The 25,689-nt window shown below is 41.4% G+C and overlaps 1 protein-coding gene across 1 annotated transcript in view; it reads left to right on the top strand.

Moving 5' to 3' along the window:
* Positions 1–852: 852 nt before the first annotated feature.
* The window catches only part of LOC124044554 (chemokine-like protein TAFA-5), a 181,640-nt gene continuing 156,803 nt past the window's right edge, over positions 853–25,689 (top strand). Inside the window, exon 1 of the mRNA XM_046364131.1 lies at positions 853–1,100. Coding sequence (XP_046220087.1) covers positions 989–1,100 — 112 coding nt within the window. The 5' untranslated portion in view covers positions 853–988. The remainder of the gene's footprint in view (positions 1,101–25,689) is intronic.

The raw sequence follows: 25,689 nt of genomic DNA, 5'->3' as shown, positions 1-25,689 counted from the left end.
AGTCATTAATATGGCAATTTAAAATGGCGCTGACCATAGCTCAAATAAACCTTGTGGGCGATCAAAATACTAAATATAGAGATGTTTTTATGCTAATTGCTTAGATTTACTTCTTAAGTATTTCCATTCCCCTTTAAGGATTTGAACAGATACAGAGTTAATCTAACACCTGAATCAACATTATACATTTTACACTGAAAAAATCTACACTAGGTAACACTGGACAATTTACTGTGCATGTGCGCAATCAACAGCCTTTCTGTGTGCCCAACGCAATGTATTACCATAGAGTGGAGACTGCCATATTGAAGCATTTGGTCAGAAATTAAGCAGTTTAATAGGCATTTACAATTATGGCAGGATTATGCTCTTTCCATGTGCCTGAAGTCAAAACTTCCCCGATACCACAGGGCGGAAGAAGACCTTTGCTTTGCACATTATTTTGAAAAGCATGTTCTCTCGCATTTCATGTTGCACTGTTTTCACACGCACTGTTGTGCCAATTCGTCGTCATTTGAATATCACTATATTTCTTCCCTTTCTTACTTCAAAGTATTCTACAAGATTTATCCACTTTGTTTCAATCTCTGTGACCAAGATTGCCTCGAGTGAGTGGCACAAGGTTGCGGGAATATTTCCTCCTCCAAAGCATTTTTGGGGGGGAAATGTCAACGACCTGCTTTGAATACATGGTATCCATTCTCAGAGAAGGATACGTATAAGACTCAGCTTGGAATCATTTATGTCCAATTTGTGGTTAGATAATATGCTATCTAAAGAACATGTACCATCGTAACGGATACTCATCACGAACTAAACAGCATTCCGTTTCACAGTGCATTACGTTTACTCGGACACCGGGGTATATCTGGGACTAGTGCGCTCTGGAGATTTTGGGCGGATTACTCGTGGCGAGAGCCGTTGCCTCCGAGGGTGACCTGGCTGTTGAATTGTTCAATTTCTTTTCACTCTGGGGAACTAAAACTCAATGGCTTCGTCTTGTAAACTGGGTCGGTGGAGGAATGTCACTGCCTGGCCAAGAATGTCTTCAACTTTCTGGGCTGTGGTGCTACTGGCCAGCCTGCTGATAATTTACTGCGGTAAGAATGGTCGGTTTCAGTAGGCTATAACCAGTTTCAGTAGGCTGTAACCATGTGTTTTGTTTTTATTGGATTTATGTTCAGAACGGTTTTTGATTGGCTGATTATGGTCTTGGGTAGAATTTATGCAGATTGTGTGGATATGAACACACACACACACACACACACACACACACACACACACACACACACACACACACACACACACACACACACACACACACACACACACACACACACACACACACACACACACACACACACACACACACACACACACACACACACACACACACACACACACACACACATTATCTAGTTCTGAATCTAGTGACATGGTCTTAGTGCAAATAAAAACGTTATAACCTACTATAAATTTGCTGTATGAAGAGTGTTATACAGGTTGTCTCTTTACTTTCTAAACCAGATAAAAATTTAAATCTGTGACATTTGGTGATGAGAATAACGCTGTGCTGATGCTGGGTTTTGCATTCTGTATGTCTCCCTGAATCTGAACGTTTCATCGTTCCCTGTCCGCAGCTCTAGTGCTGAAAGATGGCCCAGTGGGAAATTCCTCCCAAGTCTTAAATCTGACTTACCTTGTCAGCACCAGCTCACGATTCCACCTGAGGATTGCTGCTGTTCAGCTGAGCGTGCAGAGTTTAGGAACAGCAGTCACTCTCAATACAATTCGTTGTCACACATTGTTCCTTAAAAAAAAGAGTTATAAATCATAGTCTGTAATGTTAGGGTATAGCCAGCCCAAACTTGCGATAGGTTATCAATGTGTATAGTCCATAAATACAGAGGGGTTTTGAAATGTCACAGGTTTTTATTGTGCAAACATTAAGTATGGCAGGCAAACTGAAACAAATGGAGAATGGTGTGACCTAAGACAGAGAGACTTCTAGAATGTGGGTCTCATTCAACCTCTGACAACTGTAAAGCTCTCTCTTGCTCTCTCTGATAACTGTAAGCTCTCTCTTGCTCTCTCTCTCTCACTCTCTCGCTCTCTCTTCGCTCTCCTTTGCAGTCTGTCTGTCTCAATGAATGCTGTTGGTTGCGCACCTCCTCGTGTACTTCTGCTTTGTCCACTGGGACCTGCAGCAGAGGTCTTGCTGCATCATTTCACACAAACAAAGAGAACAAAAGTCTATTTGACAGAGTGGTGGCACCAGGCATGGCTTTTATCTCTGGGTACCAATGCATTTGTTTAATCACCAGATTCGTATTCAGTATGGTACAGGTGGATCTTGATTGCTATTTCATCCATTGTTTATCCTGGGGCTAGAGCTTTGTTCAAATCAAACGATATTCGCTATATGCTTCGTAAACCACAAGTGTTTAGTGATAAAGTGATACGTTGTAAATAGTAGCAGCAATGTATGGGATGAGTAAAAAAAGTTTGTGCCAAACGTGTCAATGCAGATGGTTAACCAAATAGCTACCCAGACTATTTAACTAACTTTTTTGCAGTCTTATGGCTAAACGTAGCAGCTGTTCAGGGTCCTGTTGGTTCTTTGCTGTTGGATGCCAAGCAGTTGCCATACCAAGTGGTCATGCAGCCTGTCAAGATGCTCTCAGTGGTGCAGCTGTAGAGCCTTTTGAGGATCTGAGGGCCCATGCCAAATCATTTCAGCCTCCTGAGTGGAAAGAGGCATTGTCATGCCCTCTTCATGACTGTGTTGGTGTGTTTGGACCATGATAGATCCTTAATTTTGTGGACACAGAGGAACTTTCGCTGTAAAGCATTTTTTAAATCGGACACGATGGGTAGATTAACTAGATGTTTATCTTTCATTTGCTGTATTGGACTTGTTAATGTGTGAAAGTTTTTTAATTATTTTCAGCGGAATGTTGTCGAGGGGTTCTGCTAGCGGAACGCCTGTGCTAGAAAGGTTAAATGTCTTGGCCTAGTCAAAGCCCAGACCTCAATTAAATTGAGAATCTGTGGTATGACTTAAAGATTGCTGTACACCAGTGGAACCCATCCAACTTGAAGGAGCTGGGGGGTGGGGGGTGGGGGGGTACAAATGATACAAACCCCCAAGAAATACATTTTTATTCCAGGTTGTAAGGCAACAAAATTGGAAATATGCCAAGGTGGATGAATACTTTCGCAAGCAAGCCACTGTATATACACACAGTGGTTCTAGAAAACCCCTAGAATACAGGCATATGAGGTCTACTCGTCACATTATGCTGGTTTGCAAAGTGATCTGTAATAACTAGCATAATCCACACAACCCTGCATTTAAAATAACTGCCAGGATAGGAAATATTAATCAATGAGTCTACCTAAATCATCTAAACCGGAACAACCATTTCAGGAATGGGTGCAATAAGTACAACTAACAGATTGGATATGTTTAGAAAAATGTATGTTGTTTACCAATGTACATGCAAAAACACAGATATTGAAACAAACCATTCTGAAAATCAACCTGTGCATTGTGAGAAATATAAGTATGCATGGTTGAGTATTGCTCCACACAGAGTAAAAAATTAAATAACACAATCATACTCAATTCTGGTTATTCACAGCACTGAGTGTTAGGTTCATTTAATCAACACTAGAAATGCTACACTGAAATCAACCCCAGGTACAACTGGCCAGTTTGATGTGTATCATACAATACATTGCTGGTGCACACATTCCCTTCCTGCTCTCTGCTCAATAAAATCACAAAAAATGTTATTTTGAAAGACAGAAATCATGGAAAAGATATCAACTATGTCAGAACTGTATATGTAAAATGATCAAGGGAATACCAGATACATGCACAAATATTCACACACAGGTAGAGTTTAAATCATTCTCACACCTACTGTACATGTTAAACTTATCACATTACTCAAATGCCTGATGTTAAAGTTGAAACACTGAGGTAAACACTAATGCTATTTAAAATAATGAAAAAGAGTTACAAGAAAAAAGCTGATTCAGAAGAGTTATGTCGAACCCTTCTTGCCTTCAAATAATATATATTGCTTTCCAAAGAATCATCAAAGAACCCTTTTATCCAAAAACTGTTCTTAGGATGGGTGAACGGATCAGCTCGTCCTAAACACCCTAACACAGACGGGAGGCAAAAAAATGAACAGACCAGAGCCAGTGGGACTGATTCCTTTTCTTGTAAATGTTTACTAAACAGTTTTTCTTTTGCCCAATAAAATAACTCCAGTACACGGTAACATTCAACGCTGAAACGCCAGTGTACCAAAACAAATAAACTTTTGACCAAAAAATGGAACGCAAAATAACAAATGACTACTCCTGTCTGTAGACTATCGTCTACACATAACAGTAACAGGAGGAACACTTATCTACCTAAAGCATGCCTTTGTTAACAGAGAGCCAAGGTGACCCAGTAAACAAAGCTTTCTCTCTAAAAATCCGACATCCTCCCAGGTCCCCGTCTCTATTCCCAATTCTCCCACAGCTCCTCTCCTGGCACACCTATATAGAGTTAGACACAAATCAATTAGTGGGCCCAGGTGTGTACCAATTGGCTTTACACTGAGTACCTATTTCCTGAGGAGGGTGCTGTCGTGTCGTCTTCCTCCGGCTGGTCACTGAACTCTCACAGATGTTAACCCTTGTCTTCCAAAAAGGGTCCTTCAGATGAAAATGGTTCATGGTAAATGTTTTTTTCTAAGAGTGTACCTATGAAGATCAATGGCTTTAGGCTGATATAAACAAAGCCTTGATCATTGTCATTAAAGACACCTTTAACAAGTGTCTGAGAAAATGATGTTAGTGGGTGACAGTGAGTTTGAGCTTATGTAATTTATAGAAGAATATCAAGAGTATGGTTGGAAGCTACCCACATGGTCAGACTTTAGCCTGCCAGCCTGCTAACACTGTACCTTATGCCCTGGTGTCAGCCGCAGTAAATTGGGTGAGTGAAAAGGGCTGTTAGGTTCCACTTGGATGTCTTTGATGCTAGGATACAGCAGCAAACCATTTTCACAGCTGTCTGAAAGCAAAACCACCTCTGCTCTGTTTGGGATTATTTTAGCCACTGCTCTCAAAATGGCACTGAAAACACATCTTATCCATGAGACCTGTCAATATGGAGCAAAACCACACACACACACACACACATACAGAATCCACCGCTATCCCTTAAAATGCATTATAGTTGCTCTGAAAAGCAGTGGGAGGACTGTCAGCTTGTTAGAGAGAAGGGTTCTATTGATTTATGTGACTTTGGCTATTTCAGCCACACCCGTTACTGACAGGTGTATAAAATTGAGTGCATAGCCTTGCAATCTCCATAGACAAACATTGGCAGTAGAATGGCCTTACTAAAGAGCTCAGTGACTTTCAACGTGGCACCATCGCAACACCACAACAATTTAATTTTATTTACAATGACATACTAGATGATTCTGTGCTTCCAACTTTGTGGCAACAGTTTGGGGAAGGCCCTTTCCTGTTTCAGCATGACACTGCCCCCATGCATAAAGTGATGTCCAAACAGAAATGATAGGTCACACAAGCTCACAGAACAGGACCACCGAGTGTTGAAGTGTAGCGCATAAAAATAGTCTGTCCTCAGCTTACAACACTCACTCCCGGGCTGTTTTTATGGTTCAGGCTAGGGCCCTTAGTTCCAGTGAAGGGAAATCTTAATGCTACAGCATAGAATTTGGCATAGGTCCTCAGGTCCTCCAAAAGTTCTACGGCTGCACCATCGAGAGCATCCTGACTGGTTGCATCACCGCCTTGTATGGCAACTGCTAATCGCACAACATCAGTGCCCGACCTCACTAATGCTCTTGTGGCTGAATGGTAGCATGTCCCCGTAGAAGAATGGAGTGCTGTTATAGCAGCAAAGAGGGGGACCAACTCCATATTAATACCCATGATTTTGGAATGAGATGTTTGAAGGGCACATACTCTTGGTATTGTAGTGTATTTGGCAACTTTAGGTGTGAATGATATACATTTTAAAATGCCTTAGAAATCAAAGCATATACAGTGGTTCCTCCTTTTAAAGTTGCTATCTCACACCGCGGGACTTAGAGGTACCCAGTGTCATGGCTTCATTGCTCCAGACCACCACAAGGGGGAGTTAGCGCACTCATTATGCATTTGGGTCCCAAGGTTTTTATATGACCAATCATAGCGAGTGGTTCCAATGATGATTTTGACACAAGCCACCAGTCCCTGCTGACTTTCTTCAGCAAAGATGGCTGACAAAACATTACGGGGGAATCAAATGTAAGTCGTTTAAACTCATAACGAGTCAAGCTGAAAATGTACAATTGAGAGGAATATGTTAGTTAATGTAGAGACAAACGATTGTGCATATTGTTTTGTCATAAAATTAATTTACAAAAATCGCTATTTAGCAAGTTAACTGACAAGCTAACATTAGCCAGCTAGCTAGCTGGTGTTATGACATGGGTACAGTATGACATTGTAATTTGTGTTGTTTAATGTTTTAGGGACTCTTGAGAAAACCAGCAAACCAGGCTGTCGTCTTGGGAAACAGTGGATGCAAATAATCTAGCTAGCTAAAGCAGTTACTGCAAATTGAATGTACAATTGTGTAAACTTGCCGTGCAATGCAGCTGAAGTAACATAGCTAGCTATGTAGTGGAGGATAAAAATAACTGTATGCCTATGGATGTGTTGCTAGCTACAATATGTAGCCGATCTGTGTCTGGACCCTAAAACGTTAGGTTCTGAACTAATATTCATACCAATCTATGAACCTCAGCTATCATAGTTGTTGTATCAATTTAAAGTCTGAATGCCATTAATGAAGCCTATGGACTGAGTAGAATATTTACATTTACATTTAAGTCATTTAGCAGACGCTCTTATCCAGAGCGACTTACAAATTGGTGCATTCACCTTATGACATCCAGTGGAACAACCACTTTACAATAGTGCATCTAAATATTTTAAGGGGGGGGGTGAGAAGGATTACTTTATCCTATCCTAGGTATTCCTTAAAGAGGTGGGGTTTCAGGTGTCTCCGGAAGGTGGTGATTGACTCCGCTGTCCTGGCGTCGTGAGGGAGTTTGTTCTGAGAGAATATAATAACTATTGTGCCAAGGATGCAAGTCCTATATACATTTACTGTAGTTATTACCACGCATGAGATCCCCGCATTGTAGCCTGCACATTGAATATATTCACTGATCATGTACTCTTCCTTGGCAAATATGGGCTGTATGATGAGACTATAGGCTATTGATGATCTGAGAAAGTCGTGAAAAAAAGCTTGCACTCTGTTCCTTGCCTCATGCTGCACACACTGTTCTCTCATCAAGTGATGACATTCTCTCCCAGACTCATGGATATACATTTTTGGAGACCAGCATAAGGTAACCAGTCCATCCAGTATACCTAGTAATACAGTCCACACTCAAAAGGCGATTGATTACAAGAATTTGTTTAATTTTGGAGAAGAGGCTTGACCAATTATGTACCAAAGACCGTTTAAATCAGTTTTCTTTATGCTTTTCTGCTGGGTGTAATATGTATAACACCACAGTCATTATTTGAAATTTTTCTTCTGGGCTTGGATATTAGCTTTAATATGTGTGTGGGTGTTTTTCGAATTAATCATTACTTTAGAAAGCACTGTCCATTTTGTTGTGTTACATGCTGAACCACACGACGTTCGTGCACATGTTGATTTTTGTCCACCCACACCAGACGCGATCACGACACGCAGGTTGAAATATAAAACAAACTGAACCAACTATATTAATTTGGAGACAGATCGAAAAGCATTAAACATTTATGGCAATTTAGCTAGCTAGCTTGCTGTTGCAAGCTAATTTGTTCTGGGATATAAACATTGGGTTGCTATTTTACCTGAACTGCACAAGGCCTTCTACTCCAACAATTAAGCCAAAGATAAAAGGGTCAACCGAGTTTGTTTCTAGTACTCTCTCCTCCGTCAGGCTTCTTCTTCTTTGGACTTTATGTGGCGGTTGGCAACCAACTTTAAGTTGTATTACCATCACCAACTGGACTGGAGTGTGGCCCTCAGTTAATCTTTCAATCACCCATGTGGGTTTGTGCTTAAAAAAACAATTAGGAGATGGGAGAGGACTTGCAGCTCCACAAATAGAATCAATTTATTTTGCAACGCTTGCGCACACAACGCGAGCGGTGTGGTCAGCATGTTAGTCATTGTGCATGTTGTTTCAAAGCCTATGTTTTCCACTCAGTTTCAACCTGTTGTTGAACTTATTTTTTTCAAATTGATCATTCACAGTGAGGTGGGTTTTAAAAGCAAGATACTGTTTTGATGACACGTATTTGATGTGATTTTGGACTGCATTTATGTCAGAGTGGTTAGTTAGACGGACAATAGAATACCAGGCCACTGACTACCTGATGGTTGTTAGTGAGTTGGGTACTAACAGTGCATGTCCAGAATGCATAAGAGGACATTCTCTCAACGGATATGTGGAATTTTACTGCTGTCATGACTCATGACTGCCGGTATGGTGGCAATAAGGTCACTGCAACAGCCTTAGATGTGACAATGGCCATGGATTAAGAATATGAGATTTTAAACATTGACACCCTTGGCATTGTGGCCTTGTGTGCTGGCTCCCTCCCCTGGTTGATACCCGTCAGGCAATCTGATCATTCCATTGTGTTCTCCTCGATGATGTTAGCGGCAATGAGGGACCTGCATTTGTTTTAGATCTGGAAGTTGATGAAGAAGTGTTAGACAATTCTGTCATAAATCTAAAGTTTCTCCTGGACCCACAATGAATGGAAAGACATTCATTGACACAATAGTTAGGGCTTAAGGGTATTTTATGACATTGTCTTAATTTTTGTCCTCATCATTTTTCAGGATAAGACCAAATGCCTTGACACTGAATTAGTTGCAATAGTCTAAATGGCTGGCTTCCATTCTTAGAGTGAAATGTGTCTTCAATCAAGTGCTCACAGGGAGCAGTGTCCAGTCATTTGTCAGACTGTACCATTCCTCAGTTCACAATCATTTGCTTCTGTTGCTGCAATGTAATTGGTTTTCTGAAATCAGAAAAAGAGATTCCACAGTGTAAAAAGCTCTCACCATACAATGACCATGAGCCCCTTGAGGAAATGATACCGGATGTATAGAATCACCATTTTCAGGTGGTGTTGGATTTTCTATTTCACACCTGGCAATAGGCTGGAAAATCACCTTCAGATATGGCCATATTTTACTTTCTCCTTCCTTATTCTCTGGCCTGTTTTACTCTAACCCATTCAGACAGAGGCGGTGTAAAGGGGCATTGATGTAAATCCTTAACCCCGACTTTTACCTCAGAGGCATGAACATAATGTTCCTTTGGGCAAGACGAGGATGGAGCAGAGTTATTCAATTAATGTTTTATCAGCTTGGAACACTTTATGGCCAAAGATGCCATTTTTGGAACAAACTGTTCACTCCACTGAGAGGTGCACTGAGTGTACAAAACATTAGCCTGCTCTTTCCATGACAATGACTGACCAGGTGAAAACTATGATACAATCATGCCCAGACCATAGAGAGCTTTTTATTCTCTATGTTGGTTAGGTCGGGGTGTGACTAGGGTGGGACATCTAGGTGATTATATTTCTATGTTGGCCTGGTATGGTTCCCAATCAGAGGCAGCTGTTTATCGTTGTCTCTGATTGGGGATCATATTTATGCAGCCATTTCCCCTTTGTGCTTTGTGGTATCTTGGCTATGTATAGTTGCCTGTTAGCACTATAGCAGCGGCACGTTTTGGTTTGCATTTATTGTTTTCTTTGAGTTTCACTTCAAAATAAAGAGGATAGAACCATACCACGCTGCATCTTGGTCCACTCATTGTAACGATCGTGACAGATACCTTAGTCACTTGTTAAATCCACTTCAATCCGTGTTAATTATGGGGAGGAGACAGGTTAAAGATGGAGTTTTAAGGCTTGAGACAATTGAGACATGGACATGGCACAGCGGTTTGAGTGTGTCAAGAACTGCAATGTTGCTGGGTTTTTCACACTCAACAGCTTCCTGTGTGTATAAAGAATGGGTGGTGGACCAACAGACATTTGGCCAACTTGACAGAACGCTGGGAAGCATTGGCATCAACATGGCCCAGCATCCATGTGGAATGTTTTCACACCTTGTAGGGTCTAACCCTGATGATTTGAGGCTGTTCTGAGGTCAAAAGGGGGTGCAACTCAATACTATGAAGGCACTGCTAATGTTTTGAACACTCAGTGTATATTATTGTCACATACACCAGATAGGTGCAGTGAAATGTGTTGTTTTACAGGATCAGCCATAGTGGTATGGTGCCCCTGGAGCAAATTAGTGTTAAGTGCCTTGCTCAAGGGTACATGGATAGATTTTTCATATTGTCAACTCAGATATTTGACTCAACACTCTAAACACTAGGCTACCTGCCGCCCTAACGATATCTGCCCAATGTGGGATTAGAGCCAAGTATTTTAGCTGACTGCACCACCAATCAGTCATAGATGTCACTGAAAGAATATAAAATATACTGAGGTAAATGGAATGTGAAAAACAGCTGTGTTCCATATAGAGTCAATGTGCTGGTGTGAGTGGTATTTGGTTAGTGTTATTGAGCATTTTCAAGATGGTTGAACATCATTGTGGTCTGTGTACTTGTAGGTATAAGTTACTCATCTGCATTGTCCAAGACCTGAATGTCTATGCTCAGACAACCTTGCACTAAATCAAATCATCCAGATGTATCACTCAATTAGCACGCCACCCAGCTTAGTTCTTTATTTCTTTTGTTAGATTGCTTCCTTTTTCAGTGTGTCACCCTGATTACTTTGAGGAACACCACAGGGACGTGTTTGATGATGTTCCCTGGCACACCATCCATCTGTGGACTGGGGTAAACAAAAGAGCAATAACAGCTCAACAAAGATAAGATTTGATTTACTACTGTTCCCTGTTATCACTAGATATTACAATTACCTTACATCAAGCCATTATATTTTAGAAGTCGTTGTTGGTCCTCTGTATACGTCATAATACTTATCTTTCTCAAAGTGCTGACAGTTTGTTTGCTCTACCAGGGTGTGTGGATCGCCATCATTTCAGGTTTCCAAGACAGAATGATGCATGCTCAAGTAGGGTTGGGGTCAATTCCATCTGAACTCAATTCACTGCGTGAGAGTCGCAAAATGGTTTGAAACATTGTTCATGATTAGGAAGATAAATGGTTACCCTACTTACTTATTTTAAGTACATCCTCTCCCTGGAGATGATGCCTGATGTTATGTTATATAATATACAGTTGAAGTCGGACATTTACATACTTAGGTTTGAGTCATTATAACTAGTTTTTAAACTACTCCACAAATTCAGGATCGGTGTCCCGTCCACGGGATCGTTGAGCTAACGTAGGCTAATGCAATTAGCATGAGGTTGTAAGTAGCAAGACAATGTCACAGGAAGTTTAAATTATTGTTAATAAGGTGAATGCACCAATTTGTAAGTCGCTCTGCATAAGAGCGTCTGCTAAATGACTTAAATGTAAATGTAAATGTTAATCGAACTGCACTGTCCAATTTAGAGTAGCTATTACAGTGAAATAATACCATTCTATTGTTTGAGGAGAGTGCACAGTTTTGATTATGAAAATATATTACTAAACAAATTAGGCACATGTGGGCAGTCTTGATAGACAATTTTGAACAGAAATGCAATCGTTTATTGGATCAGTCTAAAACTTTGCACATACTCTGCGGACATCTAGTGGCCAAAATCTAAATTGCAGCTGTGCTGGAATAATACATCATGACGTTTCTTGTAGTTGGCCACCAGGTTTGCGCACATCTCAGGAGGGATTTTGTCCCACTCCTCTTTGCAGGTCTTCTCCAAGTCATTAAGGTTTCGAGGCTGACGTTTGGCAACACGAACCTTCAGCTCCCTCCACAGATTTTCTATGGGATTAATGTCTGGAGACTGGCTAGGCCACTCCAGGACCTTAATGTGCTTCTTATTGAGCCACTCCTTTGTTGCCTTGGCCGTGTGTTTTGAGTCATTGTCATGCTGGTATACCCACCCACGACCCATTTTCAATGCCCTTGCTGAGGGAAGGAGGTTCTCACCCAAGATTTGACGGTGCATGGCCCCGTCCATCGTCCCTTTGATGCGGTGAAGTTGTCCTGTCATCTTAGCAGAAAACACCCCCAAAGCATAATGTTTCCACCTCCATGTTTGATGGTGGGGATGGTGTTCTTGGGGTCATAGGCAGCATTCCTCCTCCTCTAAACACGGCGAGTTGAGTTGATGCCAAAGAGCTACATTTTGGTCTCATCTGACCACAACACCTTCACCCAGTTGTCCTCTGAATCATTCAGATGTTCATTGGCAATCTTCAGACGGGCATGTGTATGTGCTTTCTTGAGCAGGGGGACATTGCGGGCGCTGCAGGATTTCAGTCCTTCACGGCATAGTGTGTTACCAATTGTTTTCTTGGCAACTATGGTCCCAGCTGCTTTGAGATCATTGACAAGATTCTCCCATGTAGTTCTGGGCTGATTCCTCACCGTTCTCATGATCATTGCAATTCCAACTGTTGTCACCTTCTCACCAAGTTGCTTGGTCGATGGTCTTGTAGACCATTCCAGCCTTGTGTAGGTCTACAATCTTGTCCCTGACATCCTTGGAGAGCTTTTTGGTCTTGGCCATGGTGGAGTTTGGAATCTGATTGATTGATTGCTTCTGTGGACAGGTGTCTTTTATACAGGTAACAAGCCGAGATTAGGAGCACTCCCTTTAAGAGTGTGCTCCTAATCTCAGCTCGTTACTTGTATAAAAAACACCTGGGAACCAGAAATCTTTCTGATTGAGAGGGGGTCAAATACTTATTTACCTCATTAAAATGCAAATCAATTTATAAAATTTTTCACGTGTTTTTTTGTTGTTATTCTATCTCTCACTTTTCAAATAAACCTACCATTAAAATTATAGACTGATCATTTCTTTGTCAGTGGGCAAACGTACAAAATCAGCAGGGTATCAAATACTTTTTCCCCTCACTGTATGTACATTTAAAAACATTAACATGTAGTGTGTGAATATATGTGCATGTATCAGTTATACATACATGTCAGTACATACAAACGACAAGTAGGTCACATGGCGAGAGGTGTTGTGCCGTGGGGTGTTATTTTTAAATGAACCTACCCATGCCAATATATCGTCCAAACACTGGATGCTGATCGGTTGACATGAAGTTATCACCACAATCCTGCATTCTCCGGGTAATGCATCTTAACAGTTCAATTAGATTTATCAATGCTCATTTACTGTCCCACAGCCCAGCCAGTCAATTTATAAACTTAAAATCTTCCCCTTGAAAAAAAGAGTCTGGACAATATTTCCCCATGCTACTAGTCTAGCATTTAGTTTGCCTCTCCGACCTGTAGAATTGATGTTGCAGTTTTTCTTTTCTCCACCATACCATGCATGCATATGCAGCTGATGAGTCAGACATCTTCTCTGAGCCAGGTGAATTAATATATTAGGATCGATATAATGGATAGATCCAAATAAATGGCAGTAGAAACAAAGGTAAAAGAAACTAAAGTTAAGTTTGTTTTCATTTCAGCTGCTAGATGTGATTGTGTGTAAGATTTAGTTGGCTAGCTAGCAAAGGAGAAGTAGCAAGCCTGCATAGCTTTTGCCAATTATTTGTTTAGCATAGCAACCATTGCAAATAAACTGGATAGAATTAACAACCAGCCCATTTGGAGAGCAACTTCAGAATCTCAGTACTAGCAACTGGCTTATGCCCAAACTATTTTGCATGGTGAAGGATGAAATACAAAACATTTACTCAATATAATAATGTTTTTAATGAAATAATGTTGATACTTTTTTTTTGTTATATGTTGGAAACCATTTTTTAAAAGCAATAAGGCCCTCTAACCCGGGAATATCACCCTGGCCCTTGTCTTTGCCTTGGGCCTAAGAACAGCCTGTAGTCTGGTGTTATTTACACAATAATTCCTGGGTTCTCATGCCTTATTGCTTTAATAGTTCAACCTCAAAGGATGGAGGTGGTGGTGTACATTGGACCTGCAGGCTAACAAAAGCAGCCTTTTATTTTGACCAGTATATTCCCCATTGTCATCATGACTACAATAAACTGCCTTAAAAGACACATGCAACATTTGATTGAAATGCATTTTTCAACTTTGTTACCGAAGTAAAGTAATCGCCTGTAATGGTGTTGTTACGTGATGAGAAGTAATTGTGTTTTTCACAAGGAATGGTTGGCTACTCCATGACTCAGCCTCTATAACCTGCAGACCTACCATGTACACCAGCCGGCCATTACGCTAACGTAATTACCTCCAGGTTACAATTTCTGCGTTGTTCATACAGAATGTGAACACATTGTACTATGTTGTTTTTGTGGTGGTCAATACTGTAGCTGAATTTAAAGAAAACGAGTGAAACAGATCATTTGTACTGTACATGTACGATATTACCTCTACTTGATCTGACTGTATTTGAAATCGTATGCTGTAATATTTACAAGCCCAAAATACTTTGGAAGCCACAGCATTTTTACACATTTGCAAACATGTCTGAGGCCATGGAGGATGTATTTTAAGCTTGCTGCCTCTTTCCTTGAAGGGTTTGTTAACTTTGCGACAGATCAGCCATCACAGTGTCAAAACCATTTACCAGGCCCAATACAACATTCCTCTTCAAGTAAAGTCGAGTAATCTTTATTATCCGAGCAACGGAAATTAGACTGGCATTCAGCTCCACACAATAGTAAACAAATCAAATGTATTTATATAGTCCTTCTTACATCCGCTAATATCTCAAAGTACTGTGCAGAAACTCCGCTTAAAACCCCAAACAGCAAGCAATGCAGGTGTAGAAGCACGGTGGCTAGGAAAAACTCCCTGGAAAGGCCAAAACCTAGGAAGAAACCTAGAGGGGAACCAGGCTATGAGGGGTGGCCAGTCCTCTTCTGGCTGTGCCGGGTGGAGATTATAACAGAACATGGCCAAGATGTTCAAATGTTCATAAATGACCAGCATGGTTAAGTAATAATGATCACAGTAGTTGTCGAGGGTGCAGCAAGTCAGCACCTCAGGATTAAATGTCAGTTGGCTTTTCAAAGCCGATCATTAGGACTATCTCTACCGCTCTTGCTGTCTCTAGAGAGTTAAAAACAGCAGGTCTGGGACAGGTAGCACATCCGGTGAACCAGAAATGCTCATTGAAATTGATATTGTTAACATAGCAATGTTTACAGTTGCCTTCCACACACACACACCACACACATGGGTGTAATGTGTGCCTATGGTTCTATTTACTCATTTCCTTTTCCCTTGTGTGCTTTATTCATTTATTTATTTTTTACGTAGAAGTGCTTTAAAATGTATTTATTCCTAGCATGTGCTATTTTGGTTTACTTATTTACCCGGAGTGACTTCCTTTTCTTTGAATTGGTTAACCCCTTTGAGCGCTCCTCTCGTTGTGTGAATGAGGGAATGAGTGTGCTAATTAGGGACCTGAGCCATACCCCCCACACCTGATGAGTATTGGTGTTAATGAGCTGCCCCTGCACAAAGAGAGCTCTCATACAATGTTCAGCAGATTCAAGCGAGTTCAGCTACCACTGCGTCTGGGGAGAAAGGACAGGATGAGTGTAACCCTGATCGGGATAAAGTGGCGAACGATGTGCGAGGGTGTACCAATGATTTCCAGTATGATGATGTTACTGATGAAGCTTTTTCCACCCTCTCCAGACCTGGCCTGCTATGATGAGGCTGCGACTATGGCATTGAACCCCATGATGCCAATGCCGACGCAACGAACGCTCCATGCCAATCAGCTATGGATTTGATCGTGTATGTGTGTTCCCGAGCTTCTCCCTGTGTTTTGTTGTGTTTCTTAAAGCCTGTATACGTTTTTTTATGCTAAGAAAAAATTTTTGATTTTTAAAGAACTATAAAATATTACTGTGCTATTGGGATTTAAATAACTTTTTTTTGACACAGGCAAACAATCGCTCATGGAGAGGGAAGGGTTTATTCACATTGGAGAATGCATGTTAAACACATTCACACACCCTTAAGACATTTATCAATTGACACATTCGATATGAAAAGGCAAAACCATTTGCTTAGAAGAATCCAGACAAATGCCACTCATAATTCCTAGAGGGCCACATCAATGGGAAAGGAAACTGCTCTTGCTGCTGTGGCAGTTTCAAAAGGAGCAGATGAGGCGGGGAGGAGAGAACAGGACATAACCCGTCAGAGGAAATGGTTTAGTCCACAGATCCAACAGCCAAGGGAATTAACACATGTAATACAATAAATAAATGAGGCTCAAACATTCAAAGAAAAACAGCCTCATTATATTTGAGCGGATGTGTTTACAATGGGACAGATGCCAACCATATTTTATATTAATTCAACTTTCTTGTATGCAGTAGACCTTGACTATGGAGATTTTACCTGAAAGTAAGGGAAGTTGTAGTGAAACCTAAACTAAATCCATCAGTACTAGTCTAGTAACACATCTCTTTAAAGAATACACATTTGTCAATGGATAACTGATAACTGACTCTATATATCAGCATTGAATTAATTTACGTAATTCATTTCAATGGAGTGAATCCACTGTCAATGGCAAGTCCTATATATGGTATTTAAAAATATATATTTAATGGATAGGACTGAGGACTGAGGGCATGCATACCATCCTGCCTACACACATATGTGCACATCAAGTTATTTTATTGCACAGAGGATTTTTTTGTTCTATATTGGTGTTTTCATGGTTAATTAGGACACCAAAACATTTACTAAAAAATACTCAATACGTTAATTAGTAATATATATAATTTTTTCATCTGTTTAATGGAAAGGTGGAAATTTCAATCCTCCTGGCATACATTTGGGGGACAGAAAGCATAATACTGAAGTGTTTCATGCGGAACTGTGCCATAGACTGCATGAGGGCAGTCAAATCACACATGCCCGTTGTAGGGCGGCAGGTAGCCTAGTGGTTAGAGCGTTGGACAAGTAACCAAAAGGTTGCAAGATTGAATCCCCGAGCTGACAAGGTAAAAGTCTGTCTTTCTGCCCCTGAACAAGGCAGTGTTCCTAGGCTGTCATTGAAAATAAGATTTTTTCATAACTGACTTCCCTAGTAAAATAAAAGTCATGGTAATTAGTCTTCTCCAAGCTCTGATGCTGCTGATGGTCATTAGTAGCCTACCAAACTTGCTACCTGCCTGGTACTCAGCATGCTAATCACTCTGACATCAAGGCAAATGTAATTAAAAATCTAATCAAACACTTCATAAGAGCTCATGTTGCGCAACATTTAAGCCATGCAGTTGTGTGAGAAACAGAGTGATGGTCTCTATTAAAAATAGGTTCTCATCAGCTTTCTATAGGCTAGGCCTTCTATATTCCCAAATGTTCTAATATTAAACACATTGGCTCTCTTTGCAACAGTATAGCCTACCTATTTGGCATAAATATGAACCACGGGAAAAGTAGCCTCCATTTGCTATTTAAGTGCAAAGATGACATGTATTTTTTTCCCCACCGCCCCTGTTTCGAGTGCATGATAATAGTCCATTCTAAATCAAAACATATTTCGCTCATATTATTTAATATGGAAAGATTAAGATTAAATGAAGAATAGCGTGATGGGTGACAATATTAGCCTATCACTTGTGAATGATACCCAGGCAAGAAACAGTGCATGCCTCATGTAGCCTAGCCCATGGGCCTATACAGTGCGTTCGGAAAGTATTCAGACCCTTTGACTTTTTCTACATGTTACATACAGCCTTATTCTAAAATGTATTCAATAAATACAAATTATCAACCTACACACTATACCCCATAATGACAAAGTAGAAACAGATTTTTAAGAAATGTTAGCAAAAAATAATTGTACACTGCCATTCAAAAGTTTGCGGACACTTAGAAATCTCCTTGTTTTTGAAAGAAAAGCACATTTTTTTGTCCATTTAAAGTAACATCAAATTGATCAGAAATACAGTGTAGACATTGTTAATGTTGTAAATGAGTATTATTGATTTTTAATGGAATATCTACATAGGCGTACAGAGGCCCATTATCAGCAACCATCTCTCCTGTGTTCCAATGGCACGTTGTGTTAGCTAATCCAAGTTTATAATTTTAAAAGGCTTTTGATCATTATAAAACCATTTTGCAATTATGTTAGCACAGCTGAAAACTGTTGCGCTGATTAAAGAAGCAATACAACTTTCCTTCTTTAGACTAGTTGTGTATCTGGAGCATCAGCATTTGTGGTTTCGATTACAGGCTCAACATGACTATAAACAAAGAACTTTCTTCTGAAACTTGTCATTCTATGTGAGAAATTGCCAAGAAACTAAATATCTCGTACAACACGGTGTACCACTCCCTTCACAGAACAGGGCAAACTGGCTCTAACCAGAATAGTAAGATGAGTGGGAGGCCCCGGCTCAAAAACTGAGCAAAAGTACATTAGTGTCTGCCTAGAAGGCCAATAGTCATTTACAACATTAACCATATCTACACAGTATTTCTGATCAATTTGATGTTATTTTAATGGAAAAATAGCCTTTCTTTAAAAAAAGAAGACATTTCTAAGTGACCCCACACTTCTGAATGGTAGTGTGTGTGTATGTATGTATGTATGTATGTATGTATGTATGTATGTATGTATGTATGTATGTATGTATGTATGTATGTATGTATGTATGTATGTATGTATGTATGTATGTATGTATGTATGTATGTATGTATGTCAAATCAAATCAAATCAAATCAAATTTTATTTGTCACATACACATGGTTAGCAGATGTTAATGCGAGTGTAGCGAAATGCTTGTGCTTCTAGTTCCGACAATGCAGTGATAACCAACAAGTAATCTAACTAACAATTCCAAAACTACTGTCTTATCCCCTTACACTGTGTATAAGGAACATGTACATAAGGATATATGAATGAGTGATGGTACAGAGCAGCATACAGTAGATGGTATCGAGTACAGTATATACATATGAGATGAGTGTGTAGACAAAGTAAACAAAGTGGCATAGTTAAAGTGGCTAGTGATACATGTGTTACATAAGGATGCAGTCGATGTTGTAGAGTACAGTATATACATATGCATATGAGATGAATAATGTAGGGTAAGTAACATTATATAAGGTAGCATTGTTTAAAGTGGCTAGTGATATATTTACATCATTTCCATCAATTCCCATTATTAAAATGGCTGGAGTTGGGTCAGTGTCAGTGTGTTGGCTGCAGCCACTCAATGTTAGTGGTGGCTATTTAACAGTCTGATGGCCTTGAGATAGAAGCTGTTTTTCAGTCTCTCGGTCCCAGCTTTGATGCACCTGTACTGACCTCGCCTTCTGGATGATAGCGGGGTGAACAGGCAGTGGTTCGGGTGGTTGATGTCCTTGATGATCTTTATGGCCTTCCTGTAACAACGGGTGGTGTAGGTGTCCTGGAGGGCAGGTAGTTTGCCCCGGTGATGCGTTGTGCAGTCCTCACTACCCTCTGGAGAGCCTTACGGTTGAGGGCGGAGCAGTTGCCGTACCAGGCGGTGATACAGCCCGCCAGGATGCTCTCGATTGTGCATCTGTAGAAGTTTGTGAGTGCTTTTGGTGACAAGCCGAATTTTTCAGCCTCCTGAGGTTGAATAGGCGCTGCTGCGCCTTCTTCACGACGCTGTCAGTGTGAGTGGACCAATTCAGTTTGTCTGTGATGTGTATGCCGAGGAACTTAAAACTAGCTACCCTCTCCACTACTGTTCCATCGATGTGGATAGGGGGTGTTCCCTCTGCTGTTTCCTGAAGTCCACAATCATCTCCTTAGTTTTGTTGACGTTGAGTGTGAGGTTATTTTCCTGACACCACACTCCAAGGGCCCTCACCTCCTCCCTGTAGGCCGTCTCGTCGTTGTTGGTAATCAAGCCTACCACTGTTGTGTCGTCCGCAAACTTGATGATTGAGTTGGAGGCGTGCGTGGCCACGCAGTCGTGGGTGAACAGGGAGTACAGGAGAGGGCTCAGAACGCACCCTTGTGGGGCCCCGTGTTGAGGATCAGCGGGGAGGAGATGTTGTTGCCTACCCTCACCACCTGGGGGCGGCCCGTCAGGAAGTCCAGTACCCAGTTGCACAGGGCGGGGTCGAGACCCAGGGTCTCGAGCTTGATGACGAGCTTGGAGGGTACTATGGTGTTGAATGCCGAGCTGTAGTCGATGAACAGCATTCTCACATAGGTATTCCTCTTGTCCAGGTGGGTTAGGGCAGTGTGCAGTGTGGTTGAGATTGCATCGTCTGTGGACCTATTTGGGCAGTAAGCAAATTGGAGTGGGTCTAGGGTGTCAGGTAGGGTGGAGGTGATATGGTCCTTGACTAGTCTCTCAAAGCACTTCATGATGACGGAAGTGAGTGCTACGGGGCGGTAGTCGTTTAGCTCAGTTACCTTAGCTTTCTTGGGAACAGGAACAATGGTGGCCCTCTTGAAGCATGTGGGAACAGCAGACTGGTATAGGGATTGATTGAATATGTCCGTAAACACACCGGCCAGCTGGTCTGCGCATGCTCGGAGGGCGCGGCTGGGGATGCCGTCTGGGCCTGCAGCCTTGCGAGGGTTAACACGTTTAAATGTCTTACTCACCTCGGCTGCAGTGAAGGAGAGACTGCATGTTTCCGTTGCAGGCCGTGTCAGTGGCACTGTATTGTCCTCAAAGCGGGCAAAAAGTTATTTAGTCTGCCTGGGAGCAAGACATCCTGGTCCGTGACTGGGCTGGATTTCATCTTGTAGTCCGTGATTGACTGTAGACCCTGCCACATGCCTCTTGTGTCTGAGCCATTGAATTGAGATTCCACTTTGTCTCTGTACTGACGCTTAGCTTGTTTGATAGCCTTACGGAGGGAATAGCTGCACTGTTTGTATTCAGTCATGTTGCCAGACACCTTGCCCTGATTAAAAGCAGTGGTTCGTGCTTTCAGTTTCACGCGAATGCTGCCATCAATCCACGGTTTCTGGTTAGGGAATGTTTTTATCGTTGCTATGGGAACGACATCTTCGACGCACGTTCTAATGAACTCGCACACCGAATCAGCGTATTCGTCAATATTCCCATCTGACGCAATACGAAACATGTCCCAGTCCACGTGATGGAAGCAGTCTTGGAGTGTAGAGTCAGCTTGTTCTGACCAGCGTTGGACAGACCTCAGCGTGGGAGCCTCTTGTTTTAATTTCTGTCTGTAGGCAGGGATCAGCAAAATGGAGTCGTGGTCAGCTTTTCCGAAAGGGGGCGGGGCAGGGCCTTATATGCGTCGCGGAAGTTAGAGTAACAATGATCCAAGGTTTTACCACCCCTGGTTGCGCAATCGATATGCTGATAAAATTTAGGGAGTCTTGTTTTCAGATTGGCTTTGTTAAAATCCCCAGCTACAATGAATGCAGCCTCCGGATAAATGTTTTCCAGTTTGCAAAGAGTTAAATAAAGTTCGTTCAGAGCCATCGATGTGTCTGCTTGGGGGGGATATATACGGCTGTGATTATAATCGAAGAGAATTCTCTTGGAAGATAATGCGGTCTACATTTGATTGTGAGGAATTCTAAATCAGGTGAACAGAAGGATTTGAGTTCCTGTATGTTTTCTTCATCACACCATGTCCCGTTAGTCATGAGGCATACGCCCCCTCCACTCTTCTTACCAGAGAGATGTTTGTTTCTGTCGGCGCGATGCGTGGAGAAACCCGTTGGCTGCACCGCCCTGGATAGCGTTTTCCCAGTAAGCCATGTCTCCGTAAAGCAGAGAACGTTGCAGTCTCTGATGTCCCTCTGGAATGCCACCCTTGCTCGGATTTCATCAACCTTGTTGTCGAGAGACTGGACATTGGCAAGAAGAATACTGGGAAGTGGTGCGCGATGTGCCCTTTTCCGGAGTCTGACCAGAACACCGCCGCGTTTCCCTCTTTTTCGGAGTCGTTTCCTTGGGTCGCTGCATGCGATCCATTCCGTTGTCCTGTTTGTAAGGCAGAACACAGGATCCGCGTCGCGGAAAACATATTCTTGGTCGTACTGATGGTGAGTTGACGCTGATCTTATATTCAGTAGTTCTTCTCGACTGTATGTAATGAAACCTAAGATGACCTGGGGTACTAATGTAAGAAATAACACGTAAAAAAACAAAAAACTGCATAGTTTCCTAGGAACGCGAAGCGAGGCGGCCATCTCAGTCGGCGCCGGAAGTTCAACACTCTGGAACTCCTTTTGCTTATTTTCTGAATAACTGTAAGATGTAAATATTGTGTCGTTCCTGGAAGCTGTTGCCGTAGTGATAACCAAAAGATACCTGTGTTGGTATTGCTTTTAATCTTTTTAAATGAATTTATCTTATTAACACTTTGTTCTAGCTAGCTATTTGTGTAGGTAGCTATCAAGTAAACGCAATGATGTATGTATGTATGTATGTATGTATGTATGTATGTATGTATGTATGTATGTATGTATGTATGTATGTATGTATGTATGTATGTATGTATGTATGTATGTATGTATGTACACACATATACAGTGGGGCAAAAAAAGTATTTAGTCAGCCACCAATTGTGCAAGTTCTCCCACTAAAAAGATGAGAGGCCTGTAATTTTCATCATAGGTACACTTCCACTAAGACAGACAAAATGAGGGGAAAAAATCCAGAAAATCACATTGTATGATTTTTTTATGAATTTATTTGCAAATTATGGTGGAAAATAAGTATTTGGTCACCGACAAACAAGCAAGATTTCAGGCTCTCACAGACCTGTAACTTATTTTTTAAGAGGCTCCTCTCCTCTGTCCTCCACTCATTACCTGTATTAATGGCACCTGTTTGAACTTGTTATTTGTATAGACACCTGTCCACAACCACAGTCACACTCCAAACTCCACTATGGCCAAGACCAAAGAGCTGTCAAAGGACACCAGAAAAAAAATTGTAGACCTGCACCAGGCTGGGAAGACTGAATCTGCAAAAGGATCAGGACGACTGATCCGTGTAAAGGAAAGAATGAATGGGGCCATGTATCGTGAGATTTTGAGTGAAAACCTTCTTCCATCAGCAAGGGCATTGAAGATGAAACGTAGCTGGGTCTTTCAGCATGACAATGATCCCAAACACACCGCCCGGGCAACGAAGGAGTGGCTTCGTAAGAAGCATTTCAAGGTCCTGGAGTGGCATAGCCGGTCTCCAGATCTCAACCCCATAGAAAATCTTTGGAGGGAGTTGAAAGTTTGTGGTTCCCAGCAACAGCCCCAAAACATCACTGCTCTAGAGGAGATCTGCATGGAGGAATGGGCCAAAATACCAGCAACAGTGTGTGAAAACCTTGTGAAGACTTACAGAAAACATTGAGATAAAGTATTGAGAAACTTTTGTTATTGACCAAATACTTATTTTCCACCATCATTTGTGAATAAATTCATAAAAAATCCTACAATGTGATTTTCTGGATTTTTTTTCTTCTCATTTTGTCTGTCATAGTTGAAGTGTACCTATGATGACAATTACAGGCCTCTCATCTTTTTAAGTGGGAGAACTTGCACAATTGGTGGCTGACTAAATACTTTTTTGCCCCACTGTATCTCTAAATTAAGCATATACGAGTACCTGTTTCTTTGTTCACCGCTCAACACAGAATAGCCGCATGTGCGCACTCCCTCAAATCGCTTGAAGAAAATATCCTTTTTATTTTATACAGATATGTTCAATTGTCTTCTTCATACTATAAAATAATGCCACGGAATTCTTAGCAAATCTGGTCTGCTAAATTAACTAGCGCAGCCAACAGCCATATGGCATAGCCATATCAGGGCCTAACATACGTATTGTCATGACTGGCCTGTTCGGGTCAGGTAACTGTGGACCACACTCCTACAGAGATGTCTCTCACACCCACCGGGGAAAGATCGAGAGGTATGTAGGTGGGGGGGGGGGATTATGACACCTCACACCCATTGTAAATCTTAAAGCAGCAGACAAAAATCACTTTGTTCGCTCGCTGTGATGTTTTGTCAGCCAAAATGGTGGTAATAACGATAGATGGAGTTTGAAACGTTGTCATTTTTGTTATGTTATTAAAAGTTAAATGACAACATTATAATGAAAACACTAACTTGAAGAGTTTTCACAATATGTACCTGATGTCCGCATACTGTACGTTGTGTGGAAAATGTACAGATCAAATAGATTGTTTTTGTGAAGATTATATGTGAACTTAGTTGTCTAAATTGGATCTGAGTAAAATCTGGACCTTGCCTCATAACCAGCAACGCCCAGTGAACGTGGCATGAAGACGGAAACGCCCTTTTTGGACCCGAGGGTATAAAACATGAGTTAAGAATTAACATATTAGATGAGGTGACCACACGCTGCAGCCAACGTCTGAGTTAGTCACGACGCAACACAAGGTTGAAGAAGACAAAGGAACCTTTTAACAATCTATGGTACATATAAGTAGTTGTGTCTAAGACGGTGAACTCAAGCAGGACCACCTGGTTACCACTCTCCAAGGAATTGTGTGTCTTCACTGCTTTCATTCCTATGCTGGAGCCCTGAGCTACATGGCTGACAGTACTCAGAAGACCCCCTTTCAGAACAAGGGCGAGGAAACAGACCACTAAGAGAAAGGACACTAACATCGTGTGGACAATCGGAGAGTTACACCCGGTAACGAAAGAAGTGCCGTCATGAGAGGAGTAGGCGAACTCGAACCGTGAGGAGATGTCCCATCGGAGACATTCAATACGTAATTACATATATGAAGGGTCTACACAACATCACCAATAATGACATGTCCATTTCTCCTAAATGGAAAAGACTTTGAAGACTAAACTTGGTGAGCATAGGTTTGGCCTAATGGGCTGTTGGCCCGGATAAAAGATGGCATCGAGGCCTCAACGTCTTTTGAGTTAAGGCCATTTTCTGGGATTAAAGGTCAAAAACGAAAATAGAGTGCTAATTTGACCGCTTCCCATCAAAGTACATGAACCTATGGTGTCAGATAAATGGCTGGTTCTTTTTTTCCTACCGTATTTTAAGATAAACCGTAAAATGTACAAGGTTAAGGTTGGTTTCAGAGCTCTACGTGATTTCTGTGATATTCTGAAATAACCCTCTGTAAATAAATCTGTTCTTAACGTAAAGTCTTAAAATTCAAAAGTCTGTAAGAGCCTACCCCAAGGAGGATATGTGTTTACTTTCAGCTTCCTGTGTTAGCCGGCGGTGCCCTAAATTGGGGTCATAGGGGCTGTTTCGAAGGGTTAAAAAGGTCACATCTTTCCAAAACTTCATATGTGTGATTAGGCAACCCTCATGAACTGTAAATCAGTAATTTCCCCCATCAGATTTCCAAGAAAAACTCACGCACACAGCAAGGATGTAGTGACACAGTGTGGGGCTTACAGACACATAGAGCCTGCAATAGTTACTTTCGTTCAAACAATCAAAAAACTGTCAGACCTAGAGCTCTGAAACTTTAGAAACCCGTTTAGAAACCTAGAGCTTAAGTTGATAGTGCACG

The sequence above is a fragment of the Oncorhynchus gorbuscha genome, linkage group LG01, assembly GCF_021184085.1.
Source record: "Oncorhynchus gorbuscha isolate QuinsamMale2020 ecotype Even-year linkage group LG01, OgorEven_v1.0, whole genome shotgun sequence".
Lineage (NCBI taxonomy): Eukaryota > Metazoa > Chordata > Actinopteri > Salmoniformes > Salmonidae > Oncorhynchus > Oncorhynchus gorbuscha.
The sequence above is the reverse complement of the archived record's forward strand: the minus strand, read 5'-3'. Positions and strand labels throughout refer to the sequence as shown.